Source organism: Theropithecus gelada, chromosome 12 (genome assembly GCF_003255815.1).
Source record: "Theropithecus gelada isolate Dixy chromosome 12, Tgel_1.0, whole genome shotgun sequence".
Lineage (NCBI taxonomy): Eukaryota > Metazoa > Chordata > Mammalia > Primates > Cercopithecidae > Theropithecus > Theropithecus gelada.
The window spans coordinates 108947240-108969293 of record NC_037680.1 but is presented as its reverse complement, the minus strand read 5'-3'; the positions used below and the strand labels follow the sequence as shown (position 1 = coordinate 108969293).

Here is a 22054-nt window from a genome sequence, read left to right as displayed (position 1 = left end):
CCTCTCATTCCTTCACATTCCTATAAACACGGTCCCCAAAGCCTGCACACCCTGTCGAGCTGTACTAGCCATGGAGGGGCCTGATCTCTGGTTCCTGGGTCCTTGGGGAAGGGGGCCAGGACTGACCCTGGACCTGGAGCCAGCATCCCAGGCAGGAGAGCTGGGCGTCTCTGCAAGGTCCATCAGGTGGGCTTTGTGCTAGGGCTGGGGAAGCGAGGGGTGGAGTGTGACCCATCACAGCCTGTACCCCTCCAGTGTGGGATGGCTTGGGCTGCCCCGCCCGCCCTTGGGCTCTCCCAGGGCACTCACGTTGCAATAGATGCGCTTCTGCACGCCGTAGCGCAGCACCAGCACGTCAAAGGCTTGGTTCAGGACACCCATCACCATGGCTTCTGACTCCAGGGGGCCACTCTCCTGCAGGGACAGTGCTGCAGCCATGGCACCTCCTGGCACTGCCCTAGGCTCCTCGAGGCCTCCTGGTGAGTAGGTGCCCAGGAAGGTCGGGAGCCAGAGGGAGGTGAGGGGCACCAGGCTGGAGGGCTCACCTTGACCAGAACGGCAAAGAAGAGACCAGTGCTGAGCTCCTGCACGCGCTTGGACGCCATGCGGCGGTCATTGCAGTGGTCCGCCTGCTTCTGCAGGGTATCGGGCGCCATGTCTAGTTGCTCCCTATAGCCTGGGAAGAGGGGGCAGGGTGGTGGGCGGTGCTGTATGGGGGAGTAGGCAAGGCATGAGGGTGGGAGCCTGGGGGGCTGGGAAGCGCTTTGGTTGGGGGATGGGCTGCATGCACCCCCGGCAACAGATTAGGACCCCAGCACCCAGCTCCCAGGGCAGCAGAAAGTGGCCCTCTGAGGTCAGCGCCCTCCTCCTGGCCGTGTCCAGGGCTGGCTGTGGGCCCCAAGCAGCCTCTGTGGCACCGGCCCGTAGGGAGTTTCCAGATCAGGCTCCCCTATGCTTGGGTCGCCTGACCCTTGGACCTCCGCGGTCACGGCAGAGTGGTCTTGGGCCACCGAGCACCCGCTGTGGGGATGGGCAGCCCTGAGCTGGCCCAGGTCTGCCCTGGCCCCAATCACATCCCTCACCTAGCGCAGCAGCCAGGAGGCGGTGCACCAGGACATCGGCAAAGCGGCGGATGGGCGAGGTGAAGTGTGTATACAGGGGCACGTTGAGCGCGTAGTGCCGGAACTGCGCCGGGTCCTGCAGCAGCCCCGAGCAGAAGTACAGTGCCATCTGCGGGACAGGATGGGTCAGAGCCTGGCCAGGCCAGCTGCCCGGCCAGGCCCAGAGGGCCGGCACCACCCACAGCCTCACTGTTGGCAGCGGTGTGTACACAGACCTGATGGGCTGCTGGCTGCTGAGTGAAGCCAGGGAGGACTGGGGCCAGGGCCCTTGCTGCACAAGGGGACCCAAGGGGAGACCAGGAGGCTGGGCAGAGCCCATGGGTGCCCAAGTCCTTTTCAGGAGACAAATCTGGCCTACCTGGGCCTCCCAGATGCCCTCAAGGTGGCAGCACTGAGAATGGGCTGGACAGGTCCACCCCGCTGAGGAGCCAGGAACCCCCAGGGTGCTGTCAGGGTAGGGGGCATGAGCTGAGCCTCCCAAGTCCAGTCCCTGCTGAGTTACTGCTGAGCACCACCAGGAGGGAAGAGTCTCTGGCCTACCCTTCCCCAGCATGGGGCTGGGGCGGCTACCATCGCCAGGAAGAAGGAAGAAGAAGAAAGAAAGGTAAGGGAGGAGGAGGAGGTGGTGGCAGCGAAGTACGAGGAGGCGGCGATGGTGGAGGAGGAGGAGGAAGAGGAGGAGGAGGACGTGGTGGTGGCAGAAGAAGAGAACGAGGTGGTGGTGGTGGAGGAGGAGGAGGAGGAGGAGGCGGTGACGGTGGAGGAGGAAGAGGAGGAAGTGGTGGTGGAGGTGGATGATGAGGAGGAGGAGGAGGAGGAGGAAGAGGAGGAAGTGGTGGTGGAGGTGGATGAGGAGGAGGAGGAGGCGGCCTGCAGTTTTGTTGCACCAGGGGCTGCAGACAGTGTCTGCTGGAGACACAAGCAGAAGCCAAGGAGCCTGTGGGTCTTTGTTCAAGGAGGCAATGTCCATCCTCCCACCTGGCCAGAGTGGGAGGAGGGAGAGAAAGCCCAGGACCCCCTGCCTTGTGCAATACGGGCCTCAGGCTCCTGGGCGCTTCCTCTCTGGCCCAGGCCCACCTTTGGTCCGGGCCGTCCTCATCCCCTCTGGCACTGATCCTGCCCAGCTGAAGCCACACTTCACCCGGATACCTCTGTGCTTGCCAATACTCCACCCCACAGCAGCCAAGGGAGGCAGTTTCCAGCCTGTCAGACTTGGCCCTTCTCATCTCCAACCATCTGATCCTCCCAGGGGCTGAGACACAGAGGGCGGAGTTCCAAAGACCCTTGTGCTGGGCAGGAGGCAGGGCTGGGACAGGGAGACCCAGAGTCTCTAGGGACCAGCACACAGCCCGGCCCAGTTGGGGCCACAGTCACTGAAGCTGCTTGCCCTGCAGTCCCCCAGTTTTCAGGGCTGGGTGTCAAGGCCAGTGCTGCTGCCTGGGAGCGAGTGAACGGGTTCCTTGCAGAGGTCCAAGGTCACTCCGGTGTGTCTCGCTGGTTCCCTTGCTCCCTGGCTGCTGTACACACTTACCCTCCTGTGCCCTTGGCCAGACAGACAGCCAGCTCCCGTTACTCTGTGCACACGGGCCCTGGAATCCAGGGCGCAGCTGGCGGTGACCTGCTCAGCTCCCTAACTCCACTTCCCTTCCAGCACCTGCTGGGCCCTGGGTTAAGTTGGGGGCAAGTCTCCAGGGGAGGTGGGCACAGCCTCCACTCCCAGACACATCTGGGCTTTGTTCTCAGCGGTGGCCCAGTTCCCCAGATGACCTGGGTGACGTTGAAGAAGGGCCCTGGCCCCTCCTGGCTGGTGGAGGTGGCTCAGGGTCAGGTGGGGACCATGGCTTTCCCACAGGCCCAGCCGTCCCTGGGACAGCCCTGGAGTCCTGATGCAGAAGCTCACTGGGGACTGCATGCCCCCTCACACCTTTCTGTGCCCTCTGCTGCTGCCCTGCCCTGTCCCCACCACAGTTCCCGGGGCCGAGGAACAGGAGCACCGCAGACCTGGTGACTCGCTGCCATCAGATTCCCAGGCAAGGGCGCCTCCGAGCTCCCTGGCAGGCGAGCCAGGAGAATGCAGCCTTTTCAGGCTCTGGCTGACTCCGGAGCGGCTCTGATCCCTGGAACTCCAGCTTGGCTTGTACCTCCTTGAAGGTGATGGCATTAGAGGCAGGGGCATGGGAGGGGCCCTAGCAGGGCAGAGCCAGAGGCAGTTCTGGGACTCAGGGGCTGCTGTGCCTTCTCTGCCAGGCCTAGAGCCACCGGAGTGTAGAACAGAAACAGCCCCGCAGGCACAGCCCAGCCCCTCAGCTGTGGGTGCCGTAGGTGCTTGGCTGGGCAGACACTTGTGACGGGGGGCAAATCAGGGCGGCCAAGCCCAAGCAGGCCCTGATGGCTTCAAACCCAGCAGAGCTTGAAGTGTCAGAAAATAAATCCACTGGGGTCAGCTGAAGCCATCCAGTTCTTGAGAACAGACTGAATCTGCTGTGTGACCAAGCCCCTGAAATACAGCCTGTCCCTGCCCCTGGGCTGGGCTGGGGCCCAGAGCTGACTCATCAGCACCCACTGCTCCCGCTGGCCTGAGGGTCCTCTGGGGTCCTGGTTCCAGGATGCTCAGGCCCTGCATGGGTGAGGCTCAGCCTTGGGGGCTGTGACAGGCGTCCCAGAGCAAGCCCAGCTGTCCACCCTACAGGCTGCCACCTCCCTGCAGGCCCAGGCCTAGGCCCACGGCCAAGTCTGCTTCTTTCCCACACTGGCCAGAGGCTGACAGCTGGTTCTGGACTCCACATGCAGGGGTGGAGGCTGTGGAGTGTTCCCTGGGACAGGAAGCCACAAGGGACCCTGTCTCTCCTCCAGGACCCCAGCCTGACAGGAGGTCTCGGTAGCCCCTCAGCTCTAAGGCATGTTGTCCTTGAGCAAGTCTGAGCAGGAGGCAGCGGTTCAAACTCAAGAGGCTCAGGGTGCCCCCTCCTACGTGCTGCCTGGGGTCGGCCTCCTCTCCCACCCTCCGGCAGAGGAGGAGCAGCTCCGTCCACCCAGCCATATCCAGAGCAGGGCAGGAACGGTGGTGGGCTGTGTTTGCACATGGAGGTCACAGGTCTGGGGCCAGTGTGCTCCGGGAGCCGGCGAGGATGGGGCTGGACCCTCCTTACCTGCATGGGACAGGGCTGGACCCTCCTTACCTGCATGGGCCGCGGCTGGGCCCTCCTTACCTGCATGGGCCGGGAGCACATGTTGGTGAGCACCTCCTTCCGGGCCAGTGAGTACTTGTCATCTCCAAATGTTTGGGTCAGGCTTTTCTAGAAGCAAATCCCAGAAACCTGTGTGACATGTGGTCCAGCTCGGGGAGAGACTCGGGGCCCTGTCATCCGCTAAGTACCTCATGCCCAGCTCTCAGGGGGAGGAGCTGCCTGGGGGCTCAGCCCTGCTCAGAGGGGATGGGTGGGGAGAGGGGGCAGCTGCCCACAGCCTGTGGCCCACACTGGCCTGAGGTTAGTCCCTTCCATGTCTTGCTGACTGGCCTGGACTCACTGGGCTCCAGCTCTCGGGCCTAGGGCACCTGCCTTCCCCTCCCAGGGTCGGGCCTGGGTGAGATGTCTCCCTCCTCCAGGACCAGAGCCAAGGCCCTGGGTTTCTTAGCTTCGCCCCGGGCACGAAGCACCTGAAAGTACCCACCAGGAACATTCCCAGGATTCCTACAATTCCAGCCCCCACACTCTGAAAGCCTCTGGGCCCAAGACCAGCCCTTTCTGGCCACAGGACCCCTGCCCTCTGCTAGGCCTCCAAGGTCCCCGCTTGGCACAGTCCTGGTGAGGGGGCAGGTCCCATTGTCAGGGCCCCTGTGACTCAGAGGGGCCCTTCCTCCCAGGGCCTCCTTCCTCCTCTATAGGAGAGACCTGGCTGAAGGAAAGGGACTCTGGGGGGAAGCAGAGGCCCTTGGACCCCCCACCTTCCAGGTCTTTCTCTTCTTTCCCCCAAGCAGAGCCTCCCCTGAACCCTGCCCACCACTCACATTGAGGGCTCCTGCGGAGCTGAAGTCCACGGGCAGCCCCATTTGGTCGCAGAATTCCACCAGGTCATTGAGCATCCTTGTCTGGGGTGGGGGGTGCCGGCGCAGCAGGGCCTGCTCGGGGAAGGCGCGGTGGATCTTGTGGGCCACTGCCATGTTGGCCAAGAGCATAAACTCCTCCACGAGCCTGCAGAGGGTGGGTGGGATGGGAGGGACCGCTGGGGTTGGGGGACAGCTGCTCAGGCTTTCCCACGCTGCAGCCTGCCTGGCTCTCTATCACCCTTCAGGTCTCAGCTTGAAGACGACCTCCCAGCTGCCTCATCTCATGTGTTCCGCCAAGTCCCTGTCTTGCCCAGCACTCCCATGGTCTCCCCTGTACCAGTGGGTCTACACCGCCCTCTCCTCTGACTGGTTAGCTCCTGTGCTGGCTCTCCCAGAGGGGGACCCTGGAGACCAGGGAAGCACCTATCTATTAAATAATTCACCGCAGCAGCCCCAGAACTCAGCAGCCCACCCAATCCAGAGAAGGCGCCAAGGAAAGATCTCTGCTGAATGACAGGATGCCTGGAACCCTCGGGCAGCCCTGGCTATAAGAGGGCACCATGCTCGCCCAGGCCATGGGAACCCAGGGGCCCTGGCCCAGCCCCTGCTCAGAGGGCTCCCTGGGGCATGTGGCAGTGGTGAGTGGACCGAGGACCCCTCAGTCCCAGGAGTGCTGGGCTCCCTTCTCCTCTGGGGATGGTGCCTTGTTGGAGGGAAGCCTCCCGACAGGGTCTCTGAGGGTGGACAGGATAGTCTAAGGCAGCAGGAGGGAAGCCCTCACCAGCAGGAGTAGGGATGGGCTGAGACCCCAGAGTCACCCTTTCAGGGGCTGCTGCTCTGGCTTTGCAGCACCTGGGTGTCATTAGATTCAACAGTCACTGTGAATGGACGTGGCTCCTGATGGAAGGACTGAGCAGGTCAAGGTACCAGACTGAAGGAGCAGGGACTGATGGGCGATGCGGGACGTGAACCAGGCAAAGGCTGGGGGGCTGGTATCACACAGCACTGAGGTCAGTACCACTGTCCCTATCATCAAATCTGGGACAGGAGGCCCCTCCTTTGGTGGGACAAGAAGATCACAAATGTGCAGAACATCTGGAGCCTGTTGTGATGGGCGCTTGGGCATGTCCTCATGCCTTGGTGACCAGGATCCCCTTCATGGGGAAAGCCGCTCCCTCGGGGAGACATGGGGTGATCAGGGCCTTGACTAGGCTGGGGGGACTCTGCCCTCCCTGCCTTTCCCCAGGCTTCATGCCCAGCCCCGAGCTTTCCCCTTGAGTGAGAGAGGTCAGGGAGGAAGCTCCCGCAGGCCTGGCCACAGCTGGAGCCCTGCCATCAACTTCCCTTCCTGGAGGTGTGGGTGGTGCTGCGGGTGAGCCTCGTCATCTGGCCACGCTTGTGGAAAGAAAGCCAGCCAGAGAGAGAGAGCACCCTGGCATGCAGAGCCCCTCCTCCACCCAGGGTGGGCCTGCCAGGGCAGACGTGTGCCTGTGCTCCACCAGGATGTCCTGAGAGCACATCTGCCTCCCCAGGGAGCCCGAGCTGCAGAGGAAGAAGCGCTGGGAAATGCCCCAGGAGGGCAGGCGCCACCTGGGGAGGAGGGAAGCCAGTCCAGCACCCCTAATCCCTCCTCTGTGGGGACTTTTTTGGGCTGGCTCATGACACACAGTAAGGCAGGTGACAGCTGGGATGTGTGACCACAAGGATCAAACTTCAGTCTACCCTTCTATCACATAGGATACCCAGCAGGTAAAAGGAGGAGCGTCCATGTTGCCCTCTGGGTGGCAGTAACTGCCTGTAATGTGCCACCCCACCTCCCAGCCCCTAATCTGTGCTTGTGCCCACCACTTCCTGCCAAAAACCCTGTGTTCAAGCCTTTAACCCACTACAAGTCTCCCAAGCCCAGGTCTGACTCTTAGCTCCACAACATCCTTGCCGTGGGATCCTGAACAAACCACAGAGCCCTCCCCATCCATCCTCTGTCTCAAATGCAGGACAGGGGTCACAATGGCACCTGCTCAGGGCTGTCACGGACGTAGAGAAAACAGGTTCTGCACTGGCAGGCCCTCTGCCTGATGCATGGAAAGCCCTCAGGATGCAGGTGCTGCTCTCCTGTTGCCCCACCTGCCCTCCACATGGCCAGCAGGGGGTCTCCTCAACATGCCCTGTGATTTTCATCCCTACCATCAACTCTGTTCCTCAATTCTTTTGAAGCCTCCCCTGAAAAGTAGGCTGCAGTCCCCGACATGAACACTGACTGTTCTAGGCTCACCTGTATCACTGTCTGGTGCCATTAGACTGGTCTTACTTGGATTTCATAATAAGATATTGTGAATCCAAGAGGAGTCAAAATCCCTGCTTGAAAAATATCTAATACTGGTCAGGCCATCAGCACTGAAATGCTTCAGATGCACACAATCATGCATACTTTTGCCCTCTCACTCCACAAAGACTACCATGTGCCAGGCATGGTTCTGGACTTTTCTCCCCATGCAGTCAGACAATCCTCCTGGGCAGGAGCATCCAGGCTATTGTGTGGTGCCTGCTTTCCCCTCCAGCCCAGCTGCAGGAAGAGGGACAAGCGTAGCCTTAGGCCCAACCCTGGGCTGCGTTTTGCAGTGTGGCCAGCAGGGGGCAGCATGACCCCACAGCGGGTTGCACTGAGGCTGCAGGCTAAGGAGGCCACCAGGCAGACAGGGTGAAGGAGCAGGGCTGTGCGAGGCAGCCCTGGTTACTCTCCTATGCCCATGCCCCACCGACTATGGGTTTAGGAACTGAATATCTGGGGGCCCCTCAGGGCTGAGCCAGGCTCCTGCTCTTAGTTCCCGCAGGGGCTCTCCACATCCCTTCTCATGGTCTTCAGTAAACATGAGGATAAGGACAGGAGGGAGGGGACCCGGAGAGGACGGGGCCACTGCAGAAGCCCCTGCCATGACCACAGACCTCAGGCAAGCTGCTTCCCTGGCAACTCTGCTACCTGTCCTCCCTGGACCCCAGCACAGTCCCAGGAGTCACCCCTGCCCTTGACAGTCAACAAGTGCACTCTTGGTGACTTGAACGTGAAGCCTGCTGAGGTTTTGGAGGAGAGGCCCACCGTGCTGGGGCCCTTGGTGTGGCTGAGTCTGCTTCTCTTGTGGTCTCAGCCTTACCCTCCCTCCTGGGGCTGGGAGTTGGGACAGTGCCTGTGGAGCTCTGGCACAGCCAGTTGGGTCACATCAAGCAGGGACCCAGACAAAGATCAAGGGCACTGAGGAGGGAGCTGGCACCACAGAGAGTCCGCTTCCCAGGCACAGCCTTGGCCATGATGTTTGAGGCCAGCTGCAGGGGCTGTTTGTTGCCCTCATGTCCTTCTGATGCTGCAGGTAGCAGATGGGGGCAGAGTGAACAGGTGGGCTCTGGGTAGGAGTGAACGAAGGCGGGGCTGACCCCTGGTTCTGGTGGTGGCACCCTGGGGTGGCTGGAAGGTGGGTCCCCAGTGGAGTTTGCAGACAGAAAGGTGCAGGCCAAGCCCAGCTGCCAGCAGCCAGAGTTGCACCGAGTTCAGTATTCACCATTGCAAATGGGACTCCGCACCACGGCTCAGAGAACTGAGCTGGACGGTGCAGGGTGGATGGGGTAGGGTAAGTGCGGGTCAGGGTTCTCATCTGGGGTCAACATATGGACCACAGTCCCCAACCCTGTCAATTCCCTGGTGGGCCAGGAGGTGGCGCCCAGCCTCCTCCTCCCCAAGGTCCTGGGATGGGGTAGCTCCAGCTTAGAGCCCAGGCACTCCTGTAGGAACCCAGGGCCAGAGATGGAGGCTGTGACAATGACCCGGTCAGCAAGGCCCTCTGCCCTGACCTCCTCCCTCCCACTCCTGGGGAGCAGTGCTAGGTGCACAGCTTGGGCAGCCAAACCTCCAAAATGCCCCAAGCGATCCTGGCTGGTCAGGCTGCGCTGCTCCACACCCTGGGCCAGGGGAGCCCTGAAGGGGGCGGAGAGGGCACTGGGGCTGCTGGATGGGAGCGTACCCTGTCCCCTGTCCCGGCCTCAGACCTTCCTCCTCTGATGTGGGCACTGGCCCTAGTGTCACCCCGCTCCTCCCACCGCCAGGGGCACAGGCATGAGATCACTGGGCCTGCTGGGGATGGGGCGCTGGAGCTCAGGGACTGCCTGACAACTGCTCTCCGAGGGGCTGGGAATGGCTGCCAGCCAGCACCACCTTCCAGAACAGCAAGCCAAGGCCTTGGAGACGGGGCCTCGGTCCCAGACCTGGCATCGGCCGAGTGTCTGAAGCCCGCACCACCAGGGCCCCACCACTCTGGAGGTCTGGGGTGGGGCTGCGCTGTGACAGCGGCTGCAGGGCCAGGACCCCAGCTCCTCGTCACTCACTCCCAGCACCCCTCCTCCCTGGGTCTGGGCCTCCCTGGGGCAGGAGGGGACGGGAAAGGGAGGGCAGGTATGAGGCTTGGCGAGCCCCTCACATGCTGTGGCAGACAGCAGGGAAAGGTCACCAGCCCCCACACACGGTACACACTCCCCACAGCAAGGGTGACACTGGTAGACACACAGGTTCCCACAGCGCACAAGTGTTCCTCTAAAGAAAGAACATCAACATCAATACACAAAACGCGGGGCTCTTCATGCATTTACGACAGGGCGTCCTTCACCCTGAAGGTACCCGCAAGCATCAAGATTGTGCAGAGGCAGACACTGGGTGCCGCATTCCTGCTGGCTCGGGTGGGACCTGTTTCTGTCGCATCTTAAAGGATGATGCTGGGAAAGGCTGCTCTCACCCTGGTGGGGCCCTGCTGCAGCCAGGCACATTCTGCAGCTGTTTTTCTAGCTCCAAAGGAAGGAAGTCCCCAGAGGCTAGGTGGCCACATTTGGGCCCTCAGACCTTGCGAAAGGGAGGCCCAGTGGCTGTAGTGGGCTCAGAGGTGAGGAGATGAGAAAGGGATGCAGCCATCTGTGCTTCAGAGGAAGCCTGCCTTCCCTGACCATCGAGGAACTGGATCTGAGTATTTCTTTGCTCAGCTGAAAGGCTGGGGCTGGGTTTTGATAGTCAGGGATCCGAGGCATCTGTGGCCAGGAAGGTCCTGACTGGCAGGTTGTAGGAGTTGGGGGGTGTCCTTCACCTCTCCTGGCCCTGCCATCAGTAGAGGAAAAGAGACGAGGGGCTTTTCCTCAGTGGCATGCATAGAATGCCAGCCCTACCACTCACTTGTTTCTTAAGCTCATGGAATCTCAATTTGTTTCCTATAAAACAGGGAAGCAATGTTCAAGTTCCTGGCCTTGAATAAATAAGACATTATTATTATATATCCTATGATGTGACTGGCCTGGGTGCCCCAACTCTGGGACTTTGGCAAAAAATACAGCAAAGGCAATATTTCTGTAAGTTTCTTCTGCCTCCCCTACCCTCACCACAAAGCCTCCCTCTGGCAAGGAGCCAGAGGTGTCCCATTTCAGATCCATGCACCTGCTAAAGTGCTGAGAAACTCACCTCACCCCTTCCTCACACAGGACACTCAGAGAGTGGCTTTGGAAATAAGCGGGAGCCAGGGCAGAGGGGCAGGGGCAGTCCCCAAAGCTGAAAATGTGTCCATTTTCAAAGGCCTAAGGCAAATGTGGGACAGAAACAGCCTCTTCTGCCCTCAGCCACCAGGGCCCTTGTCACACTCTGTGGGAGGCCCCTGCTAATGGAATGAGGCCACTCACAGAGCTTGTTCAATTAGCTCTTGCTGAAAACTGCTAATGTGGCTTTGATAAGAATTGCTCCCAGCCAATTTCAGCCTCATTTCTTCTGCAGACCAAATTTTCCACACTTGGGCATATGCTCCCTGTAAGCTCCAGAGCCCTGGGCTCTGCCGAGGCCATGAAGGCAGCTGCTGGGCCTGTCTCAGAAGCTGTGCACCCAACCATGGCCCCTTCTCCATTGCTGGGCAACCCATGGGGTGCAGGTGATGGCCACCTTTAAGTAGAACCTGCTGTGTTCTTAGCTGACAGAAATTGAGTGTAGTATTGTGGAAACCGCAGGGCCCAGGAGGCAGGGGTCTGCGGGGCACTGAATTGCAGGCTGCTGGGGAGAGAAAGTGGTAGAGATCTTGGTGGCAGCTCTGTCCTGGGCCAGGCCAGGTGGGGCTGGGGGCCTGGGAGCTGGCATGAGGGAGCTGCAGGCAGAGCCCCTGGCCTGGGTGTGGGAGGGGGATGGGGAGGAAGTGCAGCTGCTTGACTGATGGACCCCCACCCACAGCTGGCCATGCACCCTGCTGCCAGCCTCCAGCAGAGGGTGCCGTGGCCACTGGGTGGCCCACCAGTCACAGCTTGGGCCTCTCATTGACCCCTCTCCTCCTGGGCGCGCTGCAACCTCCTGAATACATTGGACATTCCCATGAAACCGCAGGGAAATGAATGGGGCCCAGTTCACAGGCATGGAAAAGCCCGGAGGAGAAGGCTTCTGGAGTCAGACATCACAGGCCTGCAGGGGAGGCCAGAGCCAGGTTTCCTAGGCTGGGAGGCTCAGTCCACGGCAGGGCTTTTCTACAGGTGAGTGGGCGGGGCCCTGATGCAGCCAGGCACATTCTGCAGCTGTTTTTCTAGCTCTAAAGGAAGGAAGTCCCCAGAGGCCAGGTGGCCACATTTGGGCTCCTATGCCTTGCCAAAGGGAGGCCCAGTGGCTGTAATGGGGAGTAAGAGGGGGCTTGCTGGTAGCTGGGGCCAGGCTGACAGTGCAGAAGGCCCTTGTCAGCGTAAAGCCAGCCCAGAAGCCTCATTCACTCCCCAAGTTCGGGCTCTGCTCCCAGAGGTAGGGGCAGGCCTGCAGACTGGCAGCAGCCCTGCCCCCAAGCAGAACCAGGTGCCAGTCTGTGCTGTGTGGCCTTGCAGAGTGTGGTCATTAGGGCTTGCTGGCTGCTTTACGGTGTTGACACGTAAGCCTCTCTCCAGTGCCAGCCCCTGCCCAACCGGAACTGGAAACAAGCTCCTGAGGAGGGTGGCACAGGCATACAGTGGGGAGTCCCCACAGTGCCCCCAACAGCTTTGTTTGCTGCCCTGCTGACTCCTGGCCAGGGGTCCCTTTCAAGCCCTGGCAGGGGAAGCTGGCTCCGTAGACTTGGATCAAGAACAGAACTGGGCCATCGCAGACTTAAGGAGGCATCGACTTTGGTTTTAAAATTAGGCTTTGGGCACTTGGATGTTCAAGGAAGAAGGGTGTTCTGGAATGCACAGGTCTTTCTCTCCGTCTCTCTCCTGCACATACACATGCTCTTACACACACACGTTACCAAGGTAGCCACAAAAACAAGAGAGAAGCCTGGGCTTCCTGGGACCTTGAGAGGCTTTGCTGCAAGTTGGAACGAGTGTGCTCACATCTGAAAACTGCTCCTGCCCAAACGGCTGCTAGGGCAGACCCCCTTCAGCAGGGCCACCACCCCAACCACATAGCCACTAAAGTCTGCAGGGAAACAAGTGCAGAGACCACGCAGCGTGGTCTCTGCACTTCCTCATCACTCCTCACTGGCCCCTACACCCAGTGCATGGGGAGGGGATTGTTGGCCCTAAGGTGACGATGGAGATGGTGTCTTTGGGAGGCCACAGAAGTGACCACAGAGGTCCCATGCCACGGTGTGTCAGGGCTGGATGTGGAGACTGCCAGGCACTTCGCTACTCTCGGTCCATCAAGTCTCAGAAGTCAAGAGTTCTCATGTCTGGCAGGAGAACGGGGAGCTCAGTAAGCTGGAAGGACTTGCCCAATCCAAGCTCCCAGACCCAGGGTCCCTGACACCCTGTCCACTGCTTTGTCCTCAGGTGACCCTGCATCGTTTGCTCTGAACCCTCTGAGGAGGAGGGAGCAGCAGGATTTCTTTCTGGCACCTGCCAAAGGCTCTGCTGACAGTGGGAACTCAATGCAGAGCCCACCCTGAGAGCACACTGCTTGTTTCCAGGCCCCCACTTTGCCTCTGCCTCTGTCCCGCTGCAGTTGGATGAGGAGGGCAGAAGCAGCACGGAGGCCCACGCCACAGCCTCCCTGGTAAGGCTGCCTCCTCCTGGCTGCCTCAGGCTCAGGCCCTTTCCTGTCTGAGTCACCCAGGGCAGAGCATGGTTGCTTTTCCTGCTCTTGGTTTCCCGTCACCACTGAAGGTGCCCTGTGCGGCCTCTCCTTTGCTAACGCTCCTCCCAGCCCCAACAGAGATGCACTGGGTCCCCGGGTCAGGAGGGCAGGGCAGAGTGGGCCACGGGCCATGGCAGCAGTGGGATGGGGAAGGCCCCTGCCCCTCAGATGCCTTGGCCTACGTGACAGCATGGCCCCTGGGTACTGGGCCTCAGGTGAGCCTCTTTCTAGACTGTTCCAAGAGGCAGTTTTTGTGCTGAGCTCGGAGCTGGGCAATGAATCCAGGCATCTCCCATGTTTTCCCTGATGAGCTCCGTACAGTCAGAGAAACCTCAAGAATTCCCCAGGTCAGTCCCTCGCCCAGGCCTGAGTGCGGCCCAGGGTCCTTAGCTGCTAGTGCTCTGGGGGTCCTTGGCTGTCACACTCCCTGGCCCCCCACAGGCTCTCGCTGGCCTGTTTCTGGCCTCAGCCCTGCTCCCTTACCGGACACAAGGAGATCAGTGCCTCCGTTCCCCAGGGAACCCGTGGGGCCTCCTCATGGGTGACAGGCACCCAGACTCTTACGCCACCCTGGATTTTCACTCTGCCCACTCTGCTCCCCATACCCAAGCCCACCTTGTCCACTCAGTTCCCTGTGGGGCTGTACAGGTTCAGTTCGGGCATCTCCCTCCCTGGCTCCATGGTCTTGTGGGCTGAATCTAAACCAAATCTCATCAGTGAATCCAGACTGTCTTTTCCTGGAGGCTAGTTTTCCTCTGCAGACCATAGGCCGTGGGGCGAGGAGGGTGGGAAACACCTGGCCATGCCTGTCTATGTATCCCAGAGCTGAGCAGCACATGGAGGAGCTGGTGAAATGTTTGGGGGAACAAATGAGGCATTTCAGTGATAATGATTTGCTTATTTGCTCCACAGAAAATGCTGAGTGCCAAACAAGACTTATTTTCAGGGATGGAAGCATAGCCCCCCAGTAATAAAGGACTAGAAGTGGCAGTTATGGTTCCTGCAAATTCCCTTCAGCTTATCACTGTTGAACCAAAGGTGTATGAACTTGGCAGACGAAACCCAAGACGGCTTCTGCTGGCCTAATGGGACACGCTGCATTCGCCTCGATACATTCTTACTGCCTGTAGATGGTTATCACTTAAATCCAACACAGGTGGCAGGTGACAATGTGACTGGGACTCATTTGTTGGTTACATGATGAATGAATCCTCTCCTGCAAGGGCAGCCTGCCTCAGTATAAACATGAAACACAGAAGGTTAAAAGAAAACCTCTCTTGTCTCGGTTTTTTTCCACTGAACTAATGCTCGTCTTATCAACCCCTGGAACACAGCATGTTGAATTTGGCAGAGCTCTGCATTCATCCTGTGACTTTTAAAATATTGACACACAGTTTTATGACCCAGGTTCAGAGTGGTTTCAATGAATGTGTCCCCTGGCCCCCAGAACATTCTGGGCTTCCCTGACATCTTCATGTGCCTGCCCCATGTGGCACTGAGGCCCCAGCTCTGCCCTCTCTGCTTTGTCCACAGGAAGGGGTAGGGTAGGTGGCGTAGCGTGGGGTGGGGTGGGGTGGGGAGGTGGGGAGAACAATAAGACTGCTGGGTTTCATCTCTACCCCTACCCAAAGTCAACCAAAGACCGCTGAGAGCTCTCACACAGCCTGTGTGAAGACTTCAGCCCTTTTCCCCATGCCACTCTCATTCTACCTGAGAACCAAGACCAGAACAATCTGGATTAGGCCCTGAGTCTTTCCAGGCAAGCTGGGTCAATGGTAAGTCGGATGGCGAGGCCAGGCCATGCCAAAGCCTGACTGGACCTGAGGGCTCTGCTTCCCGGAGCTACCACTCTACAGGCCAAGCCCGTCTTGTAGGGCAGCCTGGGGTGCAGAGGGCAGTCCTGTTTATCCAGGATTTTCAGATGCATTAAGAAAGCTCTCCTGGTACCCGGGATGCTGACCAGCAATGGCCTTCTGGGAGCTTCTTCACAGGTAGGTCAGGCGAAGCCCAGGCAGCCATGTATGACTGGGAGGGCCAGCCCATTCCCTGCGGGCCTCCCCTGGGTGAGAATTGTTCTTCCTGGCAGAGGCTGCAGTACCCAGAGCTCTCTGGCCTCAGTCCAACTGCCTCTGCCTGGGAGGAGGGCCCTGTGTGGTCCACTGGGTTGTGCAGCCACCAAGATGGAGAGTAACTGTGTTGTCTGGTTAATGGTGCTTATGGCTGTCCATTTATCAGTAAATCTTCGTGATACTCAAGCCCAGTTCCTCGTGTGCCATGTTTGGCTGTTGTGGATGTACTGTCAAATGGTCATTTGCAACAAAACAAAGAACTGGCTGCTAGTTTCAGCAAGACATGCTTACAGGTAGCATGCAGTCCAGGGTGTGGCCACTGCATGCCAACCACACAGTGTCGTGCGCATCCCACATGGGAAGGCCAGTGCGGCAGGGTGTGGGGTGCTGTCGCCCTCTGCTTCTCTCAACCACCACAGTGTCTTGTGTGCCAACCACACAGACACTGGGTGTTCCTCATTCGATACCATCTGCCCAGGAATGGCCCAGCCAGCCATGTGGGAGCAGACCACACCTCCCTGCTGGCTATGGAGGCCAGCAGTGCTAAGACTCTGGCAGTAGGAGTTCTGAGAAAGGAGTGGCCATGGTCACTGCACTCAAGGAACATGAAGGGAAGACCCCTGCCCTGTGTTGTATGTGGAATGCTCCTGTGGTTTCAGGGAGAGATGGTGGGGAAGTGGTAGGAGGGAGAGCCATTCTCCTTCAATCCATGATCTTTAGGGATACCTCCTCATTCCAACAAGCATGACAAGATGGAACACAGAGGCTTGGCGAGGTGGCTCTCTGCTCTGCTCAGTTCTCCAGGGCTTGGCCAGCCCTTTTCCCTCTGGCTCTTGTCCCATGACCACTCTAGCACCTTCTCACTTGCCTCCCCTTGGGTGGGCTGGGGCCTACAGGGTCCCACACTGACACTCCAGCCGGGAGAAGCAGAGGGCAACAGCGCCCTGCTGCACTGGCCTTCCCATGTGAGGTGCGCACGACACTGAGAGCCACTCCCTGCATCCTTTGCTCACCTCCCCCCTGGCCCTTGTCGCCCCCTTGCAAATGCTGTTTTATATACCTGTCTTCCTCAATGGGCTGTGGGCTTCAAAGGAAGGAACTGGGCCCTTCTCTTGTGCTCAGTGCAGTATCTGGCACTAGCAGGTGTCCAATAATGTTTGCTGGACAAGCAAACGAATGATGTTTACGACTGGGCCAGAGAACACGTGGCGAAACCGGTCTTCCAACCCATGAGGACGTGGGTAGACTTCTCAGCGCCCGCCCTTGAACTCCAAGGGCTTCCCTAGGGGTCATTTTCTAAGTTTGATGGTGGGAAAGGACCCATGTGGCACAGAATACAATTCTGAATATAAGGGCTTCCTGAAGATTCCCGCAAGTTACCCTTGTTTGAGTCCAGCTTCTTGGACGCTCTGACCAGCACTGGCCTCTGGCCTCTGTGGAGGCTGGCCTTGCAGGAGTGGGTTCTCCATTGTGGATCAGCAGCTTCACTTTATAACAGAGCCCAGAGGGCAGCAGCAACTTGCCAGTATTCTTGTCTTGCTAAAGTCAGTGGGGAAAGGTAGGGCGCCGTCAACCACACACAACCTGGATAACCTTAGGCGGCTACTTAACCTCTCTAACTTCTTCCACCTACCTCCCAGGGTTATTCTAGTGAGGATTAAATGAGATACACTTTGTTATCTTATTTAACATTATAAGCTCTGACATGCTGTTAACTATTCCATAAATATTATTAGTGTTATTATGAAAACCTTCTGCACTGAGTTAAGGAGACAAAAAATACAAGAGGTGTAATTAAAAAATAGAAGAGGCCAGCAGTGGTGGCTCACACGTGTAATCCCAGCACTTTGGGAGGCTGAGGTGAGCAGATTCCCCTGAGGTCAGGAATTCAAGACCAGGCTGGCCAACATAGTGAAACCCCATCTCTACTAAAAATACAAAAATTAGCCGGGCATGGTGGAGGGCACCTGTAATCCCAGCTACTCGGGAGGCTGAGGCACATGAATCGCTTGAACCCGGGAAGCAGAGGTTGCAATGAGCAGAGATCGGGCTACTGTACTCCAGCCTGGGCGACAGAGTGAGACTCTGCCTTCTACCTCCCCACTCCGCCAAAATAGAAGAATGTTAGGAACACAGAACATGCGAGGGAAAAAGAGCAAATACTGCATGCATGCCCCCAGGAGACATCTGTCCAGCATCTGCTGAACACCTCTGTGTTCCCGACACCGTGTGGGGGCTGGGATGAAGTGACTGTCCTTGCTCTTGGGCACAGGGAATCAGATCAACACATACTCACTCCCCTACCCCATAACCCCTGTCCAAATTTTATTAGCATAAAAAGTGGCTTGTTTCCTCAGCACTTACTGCCTGGGCAAGGAAAGCCTTTTACACACATTCTCCACACTCTACCCACAAATGTGTTTGCCTTCCATTGCAAGGACTGTCCATGGGTCATGAAGCCAAGGGTAATAACTTGCCTCCCAGGGCACACAGCAAGGTACTGGTGGTTCTGAGGTCAACGCTGCCTTAAGGATGTGAGAGTTAAGCTCGATGACACTAACAGCTGGGAGATTTACTAGAAAAAAGCCCAAAGGAATGAAAAGTTCCTTCCTCTTCAGGAATGGTACAATGAAAAATCACAACAATGGTTTCCTACAAGATTTATGACACAAAAGATAGCGACCAGCTAACTGCTCTTTTATCTACACCAAAGACTGAGAGGAAATAGATTTAGATTAAACTGGAGGGCTGTTAAACCAAAGAAGAACAATTCAATAATAAGCACAATATCTTGCTTACCTAAAACTTAATCACATTTGACCTTAGTCTTTGAAACATGAAGCAGAACCAGGAAATAGGCAGAAGCAGGGTCTGTGGGCAGCCAGCGTAGACACGGGGCTGGGCACGCAAGTGCGCCTCCCGGGAAGTCCCTCCTTCGCGCCTCACTCAGAGCCTTTCCTCCCATTGAACAGAATCCTAACAGCTTGCCTCGGCTTCCTCACAGATTCCACGCTCCCCACAAAGCCTCATGCTTGGAGTGGCTGGAGAGGGTGCTACAGGCTTCTTGGACAGCTATGGAGAAGTGACAACTGGCCTGACTGTAAAGGCAGAGACAAAGACGGGCAGGGCCCCAAGCAAAATCAGTGAAAATACATAGCATTGTGGGGACAGCTAGTGTGGAGGCGAATGACACTGTGGAGTGCAGGGGACCCCATTAAAGAACGGGACATAATTGTAAGGAACAAGGTTTTGGCGCCTGCAAGAATAAATCCTCTCTGTAGAATGACTCCTTCCTTCTTATTCTAGGTAGCACAAACATTAACAGATTTACAGAGCAACAAAGGCTGTGTTGGAAGCTGATGAGCTGCTGCCCAGGAGGCTACTGTAGAGCCACAGTGGTGTGCCAGGGCTCCTGGACACACAGACACACCAGTGCCAGGGCACTCAGGGAAGGGAGCTGCTGAGAGCGGGGTCCCTGACCACAGGAGATGAGCCATTTCCTCTGCCATCTCTGCCACCCATTCATCACGGTCCACTCTCCAGTTTGGCACCTACCCCCTACTGGTAACCCGGGCTTAGAGGGTGGATCCTGGGTCTCACCTAGCTTTGGGGCAGGTGTGGGGTCACATGGGGTCGGCCTGAGGGTAGCCCAAAGTCAGTGGAATGATCTATGTTGTTCATCTCAGCCAGGCCTTGCTGTGTTGGGCTTTCAGAGCAGCTGCGGAAGTCAGCCACTTCCTCTTGCTTAACTCAGTGGGCATGAGCTGGGCCCTTGCTCTGACTCACTCTATGAAATCTTTTCCCAGCTGTGTTCCGGCCATCAGAGAAGCATCCGCAGAACAGACAGCAAACATGTTCAATTCTTCTTCAGTACGTGAAACAGCCACTAGGCGATTTATAGCCATTGATAGCCTCTGCCTGTCATCAAGCACAGCAATTCCTTCAGGCTCTAGAGGCTTCCTGCCCAACCACCAAGAAACAGCCACAACGCCCCAGAGAGCTGGGAGTGGCAGTGAAGATAGATCAGAAACACTTCCCCACAGATCACACAGCCAAAAGCTAAGAAAGCCAAGCACATTCTGGTTACCTGCCAGGCAGCCGCAGAAGGTAACAGCCATGGGCACCTTTCTTCAGGCTCAGACCCAACATGTAATCCTATGACCGGTTTCTTTTATGGGCTAACCTACTTGAGAGTATATCTCAGACCTCTGTGGCCTGAGTCTGGGCTCTGGGCTTTCAGTTCTCCAGTGAGGGTTTTTACAGCAGAGGCATTTGCTACTTTAAGTACCTGAACATGCCCTGGGTCTGGGCCAGCACACCGATATGGGGGTGGGGAGGGCTGGAAGCGCTCACCCCACTTGCCAGGAATTGAGTGTCCCTGTTCATCAAACAGGAACCTGGCCTGAATATCACAGTCTCTTCTAGAACTCCGTGAACTCTAGGGAAGGGGCAAACCTCCTTGGGTTTAAAGACTGCCTGGCTGTGCCATCTGCTTAAAAAGGTTACCATGAGGGATCAGAGAGCCAGCTTCCCCCTGGGGATGCAAACCTGTGGTTGGAGAAATACCCAGAGAGGCAGAGAGAGAAATGAGTCATTCCAGGACCTTCTGAGAAAGGTATGGATGTGGCAGGTACAGATATAGGGAAAACAAAAATGGTCATTCTCACTACCCTCTGTCACTGGTAAGAACACATCTTCATGTGCTATTAAGTATCTAGGAAAGAAACCCAAAGAGCTCCAAGTCATGCTGGATTGCTGCAGCCCCAGGAGGCTCTCCAGAATGGAAGAAGCTGCAGTCCATCACAAAAAGATAAGGAAAGGGAATGGCAAAGTGACATTCAAGAAAGGGAAAGTGTTAGCTGCTTAATGTAGCTCTGTGTTAAATTGACAATGAAAACATTTATTCTTCAAGGTCTTTGAGAGTTCTGAAATATTCTTCAAGGTCTTTGAGAGTTCTGAAATATCTAGTTTTGAGAGTTCCTGGTGTCCTAGACTTTTCTGTCTCATAGGGAAATCTCTTAGGACACCCATGGGTAGTTATTTGGGCTGCAAAAGGTGGGGTGTGAGAATAGTGGGGGGCACTCTTAGTCTAGGGAGCTCCTTTCAGCCCCAGGGCCCTGAGGCCTCTGGGGCCTTGCTTGGTTTGGGTCTCCACCCTCTCTGTCCTCTTCATTCCTCCGAGTCTCAGCGAGAGGGATTCTGTGAACCCATGTAGGACTCATAACCCTCAAAATGGGACAGCTGAGACTCTACAGGGCTTAAAAATAGGATCTACGTTGCAACCTGAGCAGCCTGCCCAGGAGGAAAGCCTTCAATCCTACCTTCCAGCACCAGACAACAGGTGACAGAATGACAGCAGAGGCTGGGGAAGGCCCTGTACTGGGCCCAGTGGGTGCTGAGCTGGTGCTGAGGAGGGCTGCAGCCCTTTAGGGCCACAGGCAGGCCCACAGGGCTCCTTTCCATGGCAATGGAAATCAGGGAAAGGAGGGATGGGGCAGGTGACAGGGTCATAAGGTTTGGCTCTGTGTCCCCACCCAAATCTCATCTTGTAACTCCCATAATTCCTATGTGTTGTGGGAGGGACCTTGTGGAGATAACTGAATCACAGGGGCCAGTCTTTCTTATGCTGTTCTCATGATAGAGAATGGGTCTCATGAGATCTGATGGTTTTAAAAATGGGAGTTTCTCTGCACAAGCCCTCTCTTGGCCTGCTGCCATCCTTGTAAGATAGGACTTGCTCCTCCTTGCCTTCTGCCAGGATTGTGAGGACTCCCCAGTCATGTGGAACTGTAAGTCCAATAAACCTCTTTCTTTTGTAAACTGCCCGGTCTCAGGTATGTCTTTATCAGTAGCATGAAAATGGACTAAAACACAGGGATATAAGGAGATTTGGGGTAGGAGATTACTGGGGAAAGGAAAAGATGCTGAATGTACTTGTGAGGTATTAATAGTTTAGCAACTTTTCTCTCAGTCATGTGTGACAAAAGTGGTATTTTTATGGCCTCGGGGGTTCACATTCAATATTCTACCAAGGAATCAGGGAGAAGTAAGGAGAGCACGGGTTTTGGAGTCAGACCGATCTGTCTGAAGCCTTGTTTAAATGTACAGTCATGATATCCTTCCGTAAAATGGCCAAGGCAAAATCTCCTCACAAGGTTAAAACGAGGAGTAGCAGTCTTGTGATAAACATTAGTTCCTTTTCATTTAAATTAAAAAAAAATTCAGATACCATTTTCCTAGCTCCTAGTTCATAAATCACCACTTAAAACTTAAAAAAAAGTTCCCAAATTGAAAACTCATCTTGGGGAAAAATAAAGTGTATACTAAAGAGAATGCTAGTAAAAATTTTCATAATCTAAAGAGTGAGTTTGTGGTAAAAACTCTTCTCTTTGAGATCAGGAACAAGACATAAATGCCTGTTATTATTATGTCCAGGAAATACTGTACAGTGCAATGAGGCAAGAAAAAGAAATACATAGCATGAGAATTGGAAAGGAAAAAGTAAAACTGTCATTATTTGCAGACGACATGATGAGGTATGTTGGAAATAAAAAAGCATCTACACTGAACTGAAATACTGTTATGAAAAAAACTACAAATTATTTGAACCTAATAAATATATTTAGGAAAGTCATTGATGACAACAAGGTCAACAAAAATAAACTGTTTCCTTGTATTAGCAACAAAGAGAAAATTAAATTTACAAATACCATTTAAAATAGTA

At 56.4% G+C, this 22054-nt stretch overlaps 1 protein-coding gene across 1 annotated transcript in view; it reads right to left on the bottom strand.

Moving 5' to 3' along the window:
• The window catches only part of DIS3L2 (DIS3 like 3'-5' exoribonuclease 2), a 378448-nt gene that overhangs the window by 1942 nt on the left and 354452 nt on the right, over positions 1-22054 (bottom strand). The window contains exons 15-19 of the mRNA XM_025404797.1: positions 5131-5314; positions 4331-4417; positions 1083-1230; positions 546-676; positions 310-414 (exon numbers count right to left, since the gene is read on the bottom strand). Coding sequence (XP_025260582.1) covers positions 310-414; positions 546-676; positions 1083-1230; positions 4331-4417; positions 5131-5314 — 655 coding nt within the window. The remainder of the gene's footprint in view (positions 1-309; positions 415-545; positions 677-1082; positions 1231-4330; positions 4418-5130; positions 5315-22054) is intronic.